Source organism: Aphelocoma coerulescens, chromosome 5 (genome assembly GCF_041296385.1).
Source record: "Aphelocoma coerulescens isolate FSJ_1873_10779 chromosome 5, UR_Acoe_1.0, whole genome shotgun sequence".
NCBI lineage: Eukaryota > Metazoa > Chordata > Aves > Passeriformes > Corvidae > Aphelocoma > Aphelocoma coerulescens.
The window spans coordinates 60,687,135-60,703,037 of NC_091019.1; the positions used below are offsets into that span (position 1 = coordinate 60,687,135).

The 15,903-nt window shown below is 40.9% G+C and overlaps 1 protein-coding gene across 3 annotated transcripts in view; it reads right to left on the reverse strand.

Moving 5' to 3' along the window:
* Window positions 1-15,903, reverse strand: part of BRF1 (BRF1 general transcription factor IIIB subunit) — a 171,266-nt gene that overhangs the window by 144,660 nt on the left and 10,703 nt on the right. For 2 of the 3 annotated variants that reach the window (XM_069018459.1, XM_069018461.1), the window contains exon 2: window positions 12,216-12,296. The exons of the other annotated variant lie outside the window; for it this stretch is intronic. In XM_069018459.1, the coding sequence (XP_068874560.1) occupies window positions 12,216-12,296 (81 nt within the window). The remainder of the gene's footprint in view (window positions 1-12,215; window positions 12,297-15,903) is intronic. 3 annotated transcript variants of the gene reach the window in all.

Below are 15,903 nucleotides of genomic sequence, written 5' to 3' on the forward strand. Positions count from 1 at the left end.
CTTTCCAGAGCAGACTGGAGTTCTTGCCCTTCCAAATTCCTAATTAACCAGGTTAAATTGCATCTCATTCATGAAACAGGTTATGTCCAGCTTATAGAGACATCACTCTTCAGCCTTTCACCTTTGCTAAAATATTCAGTGCTTGCCTGTTATGCTCCTTCATTCCTTATTGCAAACCTTCCTAATCTCAGCACCCAAGAAGGAATCACACGGGCTCAGAGTCCAGATATGGTCCCACACACCCAGAATCCAACCTCCTAAATTATCCCACGTAACATTTTTACATCAAACATGGTCATAAACCATGTGGGAGAAAATTCTGCTCTAAGCAGCTCACACAAGAGCAAACCCAAAATTTTCAGGAAGGGCTCTACTTTAAAGACATGGTTAAAGAAAGAAATTCTCTATCTCACCACTCCTCCCGTGAAATTACACTTGAGTAAGTATGGCAATGGCAGAACTGAAACTTACTTTCCAGGCGTGTTTTGAGCAGTGTATAACAGCACCATCTGGTGATTGAAGCTGTACAGGATTTTGAACAGATCCCCTAAGTCAAGGCATAGTCATCAGCATAGAAGAACAGCTTTTAAGTCTGGTTGTGTATAATCTGTCATTTGTTTCCATTTAAAATACACGCAATTTTTACCAGAAAATGGTAACATTTTGTGATTCTGTTAAAAAATTAATCAAACTCCTCAGACCTAGCGTCAGATGACTTCTAATGTTAAGTAAGGAAAACTCTTTACATAGGAACACTCAGTTTCGTAAAATACAGTAATTGGTTCAAATGTTTTAACATACTAGGTTAACGAAATGATTGTTTAAAGGTTTGCTTTGTGGTTCAGAGAAACAGAAAAGCTACCTCAGAACCAGAAACAGTCAAGCCTGGGTTACTAAAATACTTGAAAAATATCAAACTGGATGTCATGTATGCTGTATTTTCTGAACTGATTAATATATAAACAGAATTAGCATTTTGGTCCTAAATTGCATCACAAATTTTACTGCTGCTCCATCGAAGCATCACAGAATATCTAATACACATTGCTGGAAAAAATCCTTAGGGATCCTGAAATGAAAATGTACTCCCCGAAGATGTCACGAGCAACAAGAATTCTATTAGAGCTGAGCATTTCTTCTTCATCACTCCTTTTAAAGTTGTGACTAAATTAGCACAGCCTGCACACTCCAGGGTGTGTGCTGGGAGGAGGGAGGGGGAGAAAACGGAAGATATCAAGGCCTGAGGCACTTCAAGCGGAGAGCATCCATCTGCTAGCAGCAGTCAATGAACAGAACATTTCTAAAAATCTTCCCACTCATATTAAGTCAAGCCAAAAGAACAGAAAACACCTTCTTTCACTCTGACTGTGCAGGACTGAACGTAACAGGACAGTGGGTTATAAATAAATGTTTTAAAAAAACCTATGAGACAAAAGCAAAAGAGAGAGAAGCTCACTACGCAGCTCTGCGTTCAGCCTCTCCTGCTGCAGAACCGGTTTAAGAGGCTCCTGCTCATCTCTACGTCACCCATTCCCTCCTCCAATGTATGGTGGCATGTGGGGGAGTGAAATGATAAAAACAGGAAAAGAAAAAAAGGGCTGGTTCTTTTTATTTTTCTATTTTGCTTGTGAAATCCAGATCTTTTCACTGTCCCAGTACAGAGATGCATTGCCCAAGCTAAGGCCCGGCATATTTGGGTGAAGGGAGTGGGAAGGGGCAGTTGAGGGATGGGAAAGGCTGGGATTGAACTGGCTTTGCTGTTACAAGGTGCCTATCCATGGAACTGGACTCCAGAGCTTCAGCAGTCTGATGGGAATGGAGCTCCCAATCCTTTAAACAACAGCTCCTTCCCACCCACACACCACACCAAATCAGCCCTCTGGGCTGACACCACAACCTACAGGGAGGGCAGCAAATCCCAGGACTGCAATCATCTAGGTCAAAGATAACTTGCTTGCATGCACAGAGTAGTTGTTCAGGCTGGGACCAGAGCTTTGTTTTGAGGTTTTTGGTGGTTTCTTCTTTTGAGCAGGGGGCTGACACAGGTCAGTCTGCTAATAAATTTGCTGGTGTGGCTGTACGGGATACAGGAAGCTCACACTGACACACATTTCATACCTGATACAGAACCCTGTAGTTTCTGAATTTTTTCTGTTATTTGTTATTTCTGCAGAGGTCCAGAAGTTTAATGCTGTGGCCATTATTTCAGCAAAACAATCTTCCAAGAAAAATGCAATCACTCTAAAAGCAAATCACACTGGCAGACCCTCGGGCTTAGGGAATGCTTTCCTGTACTGTCACATCACCAGAACTCCAATTTATTCCACAGAGCAAAACAAACAGGCACTTTCAACACATGAAAAGAACTCAGTACTATCAGAGAACACAGCATTAAAAAGCAACAACAACCTTCCCCCTCTCAAGTTTTGAGCCATAGTGCCTATAAAATGACATGAACACTTCAAAACTCACGTTTTAATGTTTAAGACAGTCCTATGCCACAAAACTGACAAATATATTCTTTCAGTATCAAAAAGGAGAGCAGTAGTTACATAGAACTTAAACCAAAGCTACATTACCTGGAGTATATTTTAAGCTTGTCTAACAACATTCCGAAGCAAAAATGGCTTAATTCAGATGCTTGTTAGAAGAGGCAGATTACTAGCACTGAAATTTATAGATATTACTAGAGGGGGAGGAAAGAGAGAGGCAGTCCCCTATTTTCTGCCAGACTGTACAAGAAGTAAGATAAACCTATTAATATCCAAGTTCATTTCCTTGTGAATAGTACTATAAAAAGCAAATGTTTTAAAAAACATTAGCCCTTTAGGTAAACTGTCTTTAAGTAAAGGATTGCTCTCAAGAGAAATGACAGGTTCCAATTACCTACACAAGGCTGCAGGGAGATAAATCTCCATCAGTGAATTCCACAAATGTGATCAGTATCATGCTACTCTGTGTCACACAGAAATTGCCAAATTTAACAGGGAGAAATTTAGAGATACAAAAGGCCGTAACTTTGATATCCAACCAAAAAATTTCACAAGCACACAGAAATTTAGAGGGCATTTCTTCTCTTGTTTGATAAAATGAAGCAGAGATTTGTGCTTCCCTGCCACAAGAGTTCTCTTGCCCACAGACAGCTAATAAACCAAGAGACAGAGCAGAGACAGGAGAGGAGACAGAGCAAAGGATTCATGAAAGATGCTTTTAACTCCAGAGTCAGAAACAGGCCAGTTCAAAGGAGCTGAACATGCAAATATTTCTAGTTATTAGTTAAGACAACAGAAGTCATATTAACTCATTTGATTTAGGCTGCAATATTTTTTTTTCCAACTTCAAAGACAACCTTCAAAATTAAAAGAAAAAGGAACAACAGAGACTGTCCTCAGCCACAGGACAATCCCTCTGTTTACTCAGTCACATACAGACTGAACCAACACCTCTGACGAATTTTTAAAATGCCTTTTCTAATTTTTCCCTTTTCTGGCTAAGCAAACACAGGAACAGATTAAGGAAGACCAGCAAAGCTTCACTCACTTATTTCAATCCAGTGGAATGCTGTGCTCAAAGTTTTAAGCTGCCAATCAGTCTCTGAGCAAAATCCAACCACATTATCTCCAGCATATCCTCTACTCTTTACTTAAAGGATCCCAGATCATCTTCTTTAGAAATGTAACAGATCTCATTAAAAGACACATGGACTCTTCCCCATTATATTGTCCCTATAGGGATAGGCAGCACGTCAAAACCATCTCCAAGACAGGTACTTCATTCATCATTCCCCAGCAAAACACAAAAATGGCCAAAACTTAAGACAATAAAAATTTTCAAATTTCAACTCAAGTAGGAACTAATCAATGAATAACCAAAAGGTTGTCCCAGATCAGCTGATGAACTTCACAGGTCTTTTAACAAAGGTAACTGGAGATGATGAAGTACAGGGTGTCATTAGCCAAATAAGAGTGAAGAGATCCTCCGTGTGCTTAAGGAGAAGCTGGAGTACGGGAAGGAACCCAGCTTCCTCAGAGGCCTCTGAATCAAACACTAGAGTAACAGGGCAACAGGCAGGGAAATACAATCTTCTGCTTTTACCCAAATTCTTGGAGTAACTCATGCTAGCTAAAGAGTAGGTTTTCAGCCCCTGAAGTTTTTTGTTTGTTTTCCTTAAATAAATGTTTTTCCATCTCTTCAAGTCTTTGCCGATTAGTGCAGTTGCCTGCAAACCCTGGAAGATGAAGCTCTGAGAAAAGTGTGCAAGATACTGAGATACCCTGAAGGCTCGGCCACCAGGGAGTACAGCACCATGCTGTGGCTTGCGCTGCTGGAATTTACCAGAAGACCAGGAAATCCCACACTTACTGACATCCAAGCAAGCCTCAGAAGCACAGAGGTCCAGCAAGCAGTAACAAGCAAGTCCAACAGCCTAGTAAAACCAGGAAAGTTCCCTATTGAACTGTTACATGATCAGTAACGTCAATCACAAATGTGAAAGGCCAAACAAGATGGGAAAACAACATTCCTTTAAAACTCTTTGATGAAGAAGCTGAGGACCAAAGATTTAGCATTCCAGGTCACAACTTTTCTGCATTCCTGGCTCTGGAGCATATTCTGGTGAGAGAGGAAGAGTAATGAAAGTCAAGAGACACTTATTCAAGAAACAAATATGTGAGTGTTATGGCTAGGACACATCCATGGTTTAGCAGATGCCGGAGAGGGTGGATCTACAAGACAGAAGGAAAGAAAGCTGTGAGTGGCCTTGGTGGGAAGTAGTTTGAACTTGTTAACGTGCAAAAGGGCAGAACAGTTGGATGCAATTTGTAATTCAGTTTTGGCCATGTTAACTCTGTGTCAACAAGGAGATTCACAAATACAGACAGATTCAGCAGACACGAAAGCCTACGATTCATCACCCTTATCTTCAGAGATGAGTGACTGGGCTTAGTCAATATAGACTTCCTTTCAGTGAGTGAAGAGAAACAGACGCTTCAGAGAATGAGTCATTGACTTCCTTTCAGATTAAATTAATCACACCCTAAATCTGTCTGCCTCTATGCAGAGCCTCTGAAAGGAGATGAGAAACAGGAGCTCACACACACATCTAAATTTTGCCACCCATGTCCAGCCATGACATAGGACTAGATGGAAGAGGTATGTTGAGGTTGAAGAAGTTTACCAAGGGAAAAGGCTGTACTTGAAACATCAACTACCAAACAAAACAAACAACAAAAAATCCACCACCCAACAAAACACACCCACACACGAAAAACATGTAGTATCATCTCAAATGAAAAGGAGAAGATGCCCCGTTATCATCCTTCAAAGAGAGACGGGGGAAGTTAACACATGAAATGTGAAGATGAAGGAAATGGATGAGAGAGAAATTGCTAATGGTAACAGAGGACTCGTAAGGGACAAGGCAGTGGACAGATCAAAGGGTAAAACTGAAGCAATGGTCTGACTAGAAGAGGAAGTCTTTCAAAGCCTTAGTGAGTAAAGAAATTTACGAAGATATGAGGCAAAACCAGAAAAGGAGAACTTTAAGCAATGATTAGTTTAAAAGACAACAAGAGGAAACTTGATGTGGTGCTAATAAACACAGAGATGAGAGGATTAGGATTAGCTTCTATAACAACAGAAATGAAGGCAAGAAAGACAAGATAATGGCAGAGAGACTAGACTAGAAGTTTCATTATTGAAATCAAAGCCGGGGACAGGAATTGATACAGGAGGAAGAGTCAAAGAAAAGATTGCATCTAACGAAGGAAACAGTCTGGAAGACTTCAAAGCCTATGCACAGCTGCAAAACTACAAATTCACTGGGGAGCAACAGACACACTGAGGAACAGCTCACGTGACTGGAGTAATGAGATGGATGGTTACAGGCTCCACAAGAAGGACAGACAGGGAAGGTGACAGGGATTCATTCTATACAAAGGAACAGCCTGAAAGTGTGAAGTTCTGCTGAAAAATGACTGACAGGCCAATAAAGAGCAAATGGGTTTGGATGAGAGGCAAGGCCAAATGAAACAGTCATGAGCAACTGCCATAGACCATTTGATCCTGAAGATGAAGCCTTCTTTAGAAAGCAGGAAGACATCCAGGCTCTCATGGTGAACTGCATCCACCCCAGCAGCTGCTGTACAGGACCCATAGTGGGTCACAGGCAATCCAGTGGAATTCCAGAGCACATCAGGAACAGATCAAGCAGAAGCACATCTACCACTCTTTAGACAGGAAGAAGTGGTGGAGGATGTAAAGTCTGATGGCAGGCTTGGTTACAGCAACCTGAGATAAACAAGATCTTGAGGGGTGTGAGGAAGATGGGTAGCATAATTACAACCCTGCATTTCAGAGGGCTTCAGCTGGTTCAGAGAAGAGGTTAAGCAACTATCCATGGTAAAGAAAGACTGAGCAAGGGCTCACTTAAACAAAATCTACACACACAAGTTAATTGGACTTGATAAGATACATCTTAGGATGCAAAAGAAGACGGTAAAAAGAGTGATCTCTATCTTTAAAAAGCTGTAGAAATTTGAAGAGATTCTCTCTGACTAGAAGGCAGCAAGCATCAGGCTTTTCTTCCAGAGGAAGAAATAGGACTCCAAAGGTGAGTCAGGCTCCCCTCAGCCTCTTGAAAGGCTACAAGTCTACTTGGAAACCAGTTCCAGACACACAAAACCCAAGAAGGTTACCAGGAATTGCCAGCACAGACTCCATGAGGATATATCATGCCCAACTGCAACAGCCAGAATGCAGTCAAGATAAATGGTAACTACAGCTCTTCTCTTATCCCCTTTCATCATTCTCCCTGGCAGCCAAATTGCAGAGATCTGGACCAGGCCAGTGAACAGCAACTTGGGTGAAAGGCTGGCCCAGTTCAAAAAGTAGTGCTCAGCACTTTCACCATCAGGCTTACAACTGGGACTGACAGTGGGGTCAATACACTTCGACACCTTCATTAACAACATGAACAATAGGCCAGGAGGTTTCCTTTGCCAGCCTGCAGATGACATCCCATTGGAACAATGGCCAATATGCTGATGGGCAGAGCCACTATTCAGAGGAATCTTAAGATGCTGCAGAAATGAGCTGACAGAAGTCTCTTGGGCCAAATGCAATTTTTCTGCACCTGGGACCAAAGAACTGCAGGGCAAAAACATAGGCTGGGGACTGTTTGGCTTTTTTGCAGAAAAGGATCTAGGTTCCTCATGGACAAAAAGCTGAACATGGCTCAGCAGCACCCAATCACAGTGGTGAAGGTTAATTTCATCCTGGAGCTGTGTTATTAAGGCTGCAGAGAGCAGGTCAAGAGAAGTGATTATCATCCCCTGTTGAGCACTTGTGAGATTCTATTTAGAGTACTTTGTCCAGTTCAGGACTCCTCTGCAGAAGAGGCATTGACATATTGGAGCAAGTCCAGTAGAGTCCCTATGATGATTTGGAGACTGCAGTACATGGATTAGGCTGACAGATTAATTTGCTGAGTCTCAAGACAAGAAAGCTGAGGTTCTCGAGAAGTCTCTTTGGTGCCTTCAGCTATGCAGTGGGAGCTTATAAAGATGGAGCCAGAGCTGCATCACCAGAGATGCACAGCAAAAAGACACAAGGCAAGAGTCACATTTCATCAAAATAAGTTCTGACTCGACACAGGGAAAAATTCCTCAGTGAGGGTAGCCAGCCATTAGAGAACAGGTTGTCCAGGGAAACTCTGTCATATCCTTCCGTGGTAATAACTGGAGCTCAGCTGCCCTAGGCCCTCAGCAGCTCAATGCAACTTCAAAGTCACCATTTTGTGAGCCTCCAGAGGTCTCTTCCAATCTCAGTTATTATTCTAGGATTCCACTATTCTCTCTTCCCTTGCTGTTTTAGTTTTGTTACATAGTGTTCTCTGTTCCTACCCTTTGGATCCTTCTGTTCTTCACGTGTGTAGTATGTTGTCCTGGTCTAACTCACCATGTATAGTTCTGGAAGGAAGCAGAGCTCTCCATAACGACTTGTAATAAACCAGCTATGAGATGAGTGATGACAACAAACGTTAAAGAATTAAGCAAATACATTAAATGTCAACAGTAAAAAATGCATTACAGAACATCTTCAGAAACATTTTCCCATTTAGCATTAAAATACTGTTAGCTATGTTTTGGTATTTAAGAGGACTGAGGGAAAACACACATTCAATTAAAGAAATAATTAAAACCACAGCACAACAGTTCAGAAATTGGATTAAGCTAGATGCAGCTGCAATCTTCAAACTTAGTTTAAACCAAATTTGAATATTTGCAACTGAAGCTTTCAAGTTATAATCATGCCATTGACCCTCCTTCCCCTCTCCCTTTTCTTTTTGGTCTATTGAAAGTATCACAGCTCCAAGTCAAGAACAACTCCCTTGTAACAACGACTCTGACACGGATATAGTGAGAGCAGATTGCCTGCAAGGAAACAAGAATAAACTGGCTATTTAGAGAGATTATGTAATGCAGCACGGAACTGTAAAATGGGATTTAAAGAGACATCACTCTGCATTTCAGCCCTGTAAGTAACTGCAAGAGTTGACCAATACTGTAGAAATTTGAAGAGGCTCAGACATAGAGGAAGATGTCTTGTCAGAGTCCCCCCCTCTGAGCTGGTATTTTATTCATAACTCTTCCTTTTCACAAAATCAGCAGTGTTTAGCTGTTTTGCCATATCCCTTAAAACAAAATTGAAACACCACATCATGTCACAGGTGTGCAGATTTTTACTACAAAAATGAGGTCTGTGTGGACAGATGCAAAGCATTTTGTGGGCCTCAGCTTTTTGAACGTGTGGAGCTTCATACACTCAATCAGCACAGTACTGAACTCTGAAAATCAAAGTGATTATGAACAAATACAACAGTATTAAGTCTTCCCTGCATAAATATTTTAGCAAGTGTAAACAAGACTCCAGTTTCTGTAAGCAGCCAGTTCCCAAACGAACACACACAAACATCAGCTGGTTCAGCCAAGAAAGGGAGAAACTGAACAGTCATGCCCTGCTGCACTATAAATAGTGAGGAAAGGTAGAGCAAAGGCACATGTGGTAAGGGAGACTAGTTCTGTGTAATGGACATTCTTACACAAACCCGAAAACTACAAAATGCTCAGGGTTTGCCCATGGCTTTGTTTAGAGCACATATATACATATTTATAAAAACACCAGTGCATACAATGATTTTATAGAAGAGTCCAGAATCGATGAGCAGTTGCTGGGAGATTTTACTTTTGCATTCCTTCACTTTAGAATGGATGAAAAAAAAGTTATTACCTTAACCATTCTAATGCAAAACTGTTCTTCATCCAATTCTAAACATCCTTTCATGAAAAGCCTCGAAAATCAGCAGCATCATACATTCAGCCAAGCCCAGCTGCTTGGCTGGTAATTAAGTAAGACAGTGAGTCCAGACCACCTCCCTTCCACCTCCCCCGAAAAGACAGACTTTACTTTTATCCAAGGAAGAATTTGGCCCAAACTACATGGGGAAGAAGAGCAGTGGAGGGATAGCAGGGGGAGGTGGTTGTTTTTTAAAACCCAGCAAGTCCCTGCTCCATGGCTGGACTTTTCCCCGCACCACGTCAGGCGTGCAGGTTGCTGGCAAGCAGAGCAGGCGCAGAGCAAGACCTGCCAGCGCTCTCGGACCACACACAGGCTCTCAGCTGCTCTCCAGTACACTGGGGACTTCCATCCACACATCCCTACTTCCCACAGCCTGGCTCTTCACTTCAGCAAGAGCCTGCATGGAGCACCGATGGTACAGGAGAGAATCGTGCGCTCACAGTACTGAGGGCAAGAGCAGCCTTGACAGAAGAGCCACCAGTGGCAGGACCAGGCCTCCCAGAGCTGCTCACAGGCTGTGCTGGGCCAGCATCCCCATAGGAGCAAATTTCAGCACTTCATTTGCAGCACAGTTAACTTTGGAAATGCCAACGTAGTGGCACCAGCAAATAAATAAATAAACAAGTAGCTCAGCATGTTTTATAACTGCTCATTTTTAATACAGCCAACTACCAGTGCACCTCAGTTTCACTCAATGAACAACTCCATACCTCGCATTTAAAATACATACAGTAAGTTCATTTACCTTGCTACACTTTTAAGTCTAACCATGATGGATATTAACATAATTTCACCCCCCAAAAAAAAGCCATGATCATGGGCCCACAGTGACAGGGTGAGATTTTGTAAGCTCATTGCCATAGCTCAATTTGCAATTAAAAACTATGTAAAGCCAGAAGTGTGATTAAAAGCAGCAGACAACCGGCTCATTATACAGCAGCAGAAAAGAAAAGCCTTTCAAACACCAATTGCTCTACCTGAAATATCAGCTGCTGTTGTCATGCCTGGGACTGAGCAAGAACATCACTTAGCTCACTGAAAAGAACTTTCCCAGAGACAGATTGGCAGCATGACAAATGTAGGTTGGCTACAGAAATCAAAGACCAAATACTTGCTCCTTATAGAATAAGGATAGGCACAAGATAAAAAAATAGAAGAAAACCTGCAAAGAGCTTCAGAGAGGTGTAAGTAAAAAGAAAAATTATCTTCCTGTTTCAAGACTGTTTGGGAGATAAGCTCATTTAAAGCAACTAAAATTTCTTGTATGCAATGCAGATATACTTTAGCCAAGTCCCAATCATTGTTTTTGATCAGGGAGGCCCCACACACAAAAGCTGTGGGGAAGGAAGATACTCAGACATATTCCCCAGCAAACACTCATCCAAGAAAAAAGCTGTGTTTAGATTCTAGAAAAACGCCTACACTGTCTTTACTTGTGATTACCTTTTGGCGTAACCAAAAGGGCTTTTGAAGGATTCAAACACTCCACGAAGCAACAAGACAGATTTCCTTCCATCAGCATTTTACTCTTCTACAATTAGAGACAACTGTGAAGTTCTTACGCACAAAAAGCCAATTTATTTTTAAAATGCCTGTTCAAGATTACAGTTTTGATTAAAGTGCCTTAATCCAAAACCAGACTTCACTAAGTTTAGTGTCTTTGTCCCACTGCTTATATAGGTAACATGTTAGAAAGCAAATTTAAAACTCCTAAGATAGTAACTTCAGACCTGACACTGACACTAGCTCACCTAAAGTGAAAGCTTTACTTTGCCAAACAGAAAAGGGTTCAATATTCTGAAGTACAAACAGCTGAATAAAACATTCTGTATATAAAACAAGCTGTATATACATCAGTTGAATAATGCTGAGTAAAGTAATCTGATTATACTTCAATGACAGATCAATCTTAACCTGTCTATACCTATGAAGATACAACATCAGATCAATCTTACTCTTCATATACCTATGGGGGCATAATATAGGCAAGACTTTTCTGTGTTGAGTTGCAAACGTAGGATTAATTTAGGAAAATACCTTTCTCTAAAATACCCCCCCCCTCAAATGAGCACCTTATCAGTAAAACCCATTTATATCCCTGGTTAATTACATGTCAGCTTCTGAGACTTTGCTATGACAGCCCATCAGCTGTCATCTCTAAGAGTCATGAGACAGGAGTATTAATTAGCCGAAAAATGACAACTCCTGTCCCTTGATACAAGTAACAGCAAACTGGAAGACCATTCTGCTCCTGGAATAAAAGCTGGTTTTATTCACTCTCTTTAAAGAGAGTAGAATATGGAGATCTCAATTAAAATGTAAAGCATGTAATGAGAATATTTATTTTAATGTCATCTATGTGCTAAAACCTTTTTTCCATTTTTCCTCTCTCTATTCACTGATCACATATTAAGCACATGATTACTTATATGCATTATCTCACACTTGTATTGCTTAAGACCAAAAATATTTGAAGAATTATACTTAAAAATAAACATGAATACAGCATTTCAAGAACCCTAAAAACTGACTTAAATAAAAAGCCACAATAGGCTTAACAGATAATAAAAAGCTGCAATTGGCATGTCAACCTTGAAAAAGCCCTTTTAAACCCCAGTAGTATTGTCAGGTGCCATTACCCTTTGTCAGTCAGCTACATGAACTCACAAATCAGGTGTAGCACCCAAATGAGAGCACAATGAAAAATCAGCACTAGGCAGACTTGTCCAATGAATAATAAGGGGCCTGCCAAGGTTTTGAGGTCACATTCAAAACTAAAAATTAATTGTAATAATACAATATATTGTATGTATACTAATAAAAAAATTCATATCAACAAGAATAAAATTTGCTAGTACCATTCTGCAGAGTCTGTGCTCGTGACTCCTTTCCCAGATTGGCATGGAATCCTCCTCCTAAAGTTGGTGTTTTCCCTGCACCTGTTAGGGGAAAAAAAACAAACATGAGATATGACAAAGGGAATAACTTAATTAAAATATTAAAATAAAACTTATTGTGCCAATATATTCAGTATCTGTATAATCTACAACATGCCAAATTACATTAAGAGGGTCTTAAAGTACTTAAAAAAGTACCAATACTGTGCTAATTGTTTCTTGCTTGGGATACCATAAGAATTACATGGCTCCATAAGCCCTCCCAATCTCAGGTCCAAAGAAAGTACAAAAATCTCTCAATATTTTAAACAGAACATGAAAATCAGTACTGTAAAATATTTCTCAAAATAAAGGATGAAACAATCACTTAGTTAGTATTTTTTGTCTGAAGAATATTCAAAAAAGAATTTGCAGAATTTTAATACATAATTGCTGGCATTACAGAACATAAAACATGTTTAGCATTCAATAATGACTGTGTTGGCTACTACAGACATAACACTTATTTTAAAGCAACTTCAGTTTGTCATTAGGTAAACACAGCAACACTTAGGCTACAAAAACTGCAAGTCTGGAACTGCTGCCTTTACACCCTGAAAGGCTGGAGACTAAAAGAAATCTGAGTTGTAAATCAGAATAAACTGGAGGTTGGTTTGGGCATCCATGCCAATGCTGAGCAGCATGAATGCAGAGGTTGCTGGGAGTCAGTGGAACTACTCATGCAAACCAATCTTGCAGAACAGGGAATTAAACTACCAAGGACAAAAATAGTCTCCCACTGAAGCAGGAAGTTGTTTTAAAAAACAATCAGGGTACCTCAAGCAGGATATCTGAATCTATCAGCTTAACAGCAAGTGAAGTCCAAAAGCTAAATTGCACAGGATTGAAAACAAGCAATTTGTTAGTAATTGGACTTCTACTTAATTCAAGTAGTCTGGTCTTCAGGATAGAGGAAAAAAGCCATCTTGTTGTCTAAGATGCCTACAGCTTTTCCTCAAGTTCATGTGGCTGTTTTCTCCTCTTACACTAGCTCGTCAGAACAAACTAGAAAGGCTTTGGGATAGACACAGAGAAGAAAATGAAGTGGCTCTTTAAAGCAGTTCAGGGCATTTCTTCTACACACCTGAATAAGATACTTCCATGGCAGGTACAACTGACCAGAAACTGTGACCTGAACTGTTCACTCTTACCAGATTTTTTTAGCTCTAGTCTCCTCTCAGTTGCACTTAATGTACATCTATAGCAGAAAACAACCAAAACCAACTAAAACCAAAACCGAGAAAAGCTAATAAGCTAATATTCCTGCAGAATTATTATCAGCCTTCAAACCTTGTTTTTCCATATAACCTTTAAATTAGGTTTCCAGTGCTATCCACAACAGAAACCAACTTCACTTCATTAACAGATCCTTTCAACAAACAGCAATAAGTTCTCACATAAATGCCCCACAGATTAAGTACTTCATCCTAATAAGAAGTGAAAAATATTCTCAGTGATCTCCTCACTGGGTACAGAGGTAACTCTCCCCACTCTGTGTTTGACTATTAGAGACAGCAACATCTCCTTGCCATTCTTACAGATACAGCCTTGTTTTTCCACAAACACTTGAAAAGAAACCAAAGCAGCAAACCAGAGAGAGGTTACCAGGCTACCACAGCAGGCATAACATTTTTGGTGTACGTTCAGTAAGAATGGTTTACCTGGCAAAAAAAGTATCAACAATGGCAATAGTTTGAGGTTCCTTTTCTTCAGCAGCAAATCTAAACAGAAATTCTGCCTCCCACTGTCCTTTTTTTGTTGTTGTTTTAAGGTTTGCTTTACTACAGGCTTCCTCACTAGTCTGACTTGCAGCAGGAGAGCACACACTCGAGCATCAGTACATGGGAGGAGGATGCCAACAACAAGGCAGGAGCAGGAGCAAACAACAGAGCAAGCTGGAGACAGGAGGCTCACCCAGAACTTGTGTCAAAGGCACCACTGCCCCTCCTGTAGGCAGACTCCACTTCCCAGTCCCCTCTATCCTCAAATATACCAAAATACTGAACTGCTTTGGGCTATCATCGGCAAAACAGCTCTTTTAAATGTTTCCCTGCTACTACTAAGCTTGCACAAAACAATCCTACCATGGTGATAAACAATACTAATAACTAAATAATTTAACTTACTCAGGAGTTAAAATCCAGAATAATATAAGCAAAATTAAACAAAGTTGGGATTTCAGTGATTTTGTGCTGTAGGACATTAGACATCAAGCTATAACATCATACATAAAAGTAATTTCTTTCCAAGCTATAGAGACTGCAGCAGATACCAGCAGAGCTATCTGAAATACAGATTCTGCTAACAGAATTGATGTACCCATTTTTCAGCAAGTTAACTGGAAGGACTGAACGTCTCTACTTAGCATTTGGCTTTGAAAACTGACAGAAAACTAGTCTGTTGCACACTTACACTCTCGGAACTACAAACTAATGTTGCCATTGACTATGTAGTCTCACCATCAGCTTTAATCTTACAAGCAAAATGCAAACCAAACTCATTAACATAACTGTTCAGCTGGGTAATAAAAAGATAAACCCTTAAAAAAAGAAAACTGAAATCATCAAATTCATTTGAAGACAAAAATCTCTACAAAGCTAGTAATTTAAAAAGTACAAAGGAAAGGAACAGCAATTGCTAGGCACAACCAAATTAACACCCCAGCTTAACTGCAATTTTTACATTTCTTGACCTTTTCAATTCTTCCCTCACAACTTCAAAAATGAATTAAGCAGGCTTTTGGTTTTTCACATTCAGCTTTCAAGACATACAAAAATACATTCAAGAACTATTTGGTGTCTTCAAGTACTGCCTGCCAATCTTCAACATTAGCACTACCATTTCCCTAAGGCAAATCAAATGCACTCCTTCATGAGGTGGTGCCTCCAAAGGTACATTGCTAACTCTACTCATATCTCATCTCATCTCCTGAGGAGGGCCAGCCGTGTCCTGACGGGGCATCAGGCACAGCACTGCCAGCCGAGTGAGGGAGGGGATTGTCCCACTCTGCTCTGCACTGGGGTGGCCTCACCTCCAGTCCTGGGGGCAGTTTTGGGCACCACAACATCAAAAAGATATAAAGCTGGTAGAGTGCCCAAAGGAGGGCCATGAAGACAGGGAAGGGTCCAGAGGTGAAGCCATATGAGCAGCAGGTGAGGTCACTTGGTCTGTTCAGCCTGGAGGAGACTGAGGGGACACCACATTGAGGTGACAACATCCTCAAGAGGGGAAGAGGAGGGGCAGACACCAAGCTCTTCTCCCTGGTGACCCATGACAGGACCTGAGGGAACGGCATGAAGGTGTGCCAGGGGAGGTTTAGGTTGGCTTCGAGGAAAAAGTTCTTCACCCAGAGGATGGTTGGGAACTCAAACAGGCTCCCTAGGGAAGTGGTCACAGCACCAAGACTGACAGAATTCAAGAGACATTTGGACAATGCTTTCAGACATTTGCTGTGATTCTTAGGGGGTTCTGTGCAGGGCCAGGAGTGGGACTTTCATGATCTTTGTGGGTCCCCTCCAACACAGGATATTCTATGACTCCATGATTACTTTTAGAAACTCACTCAGATTTGCAGCTTTGCATAACTGAAGGTTCCTTTTCTCTTCAAGTT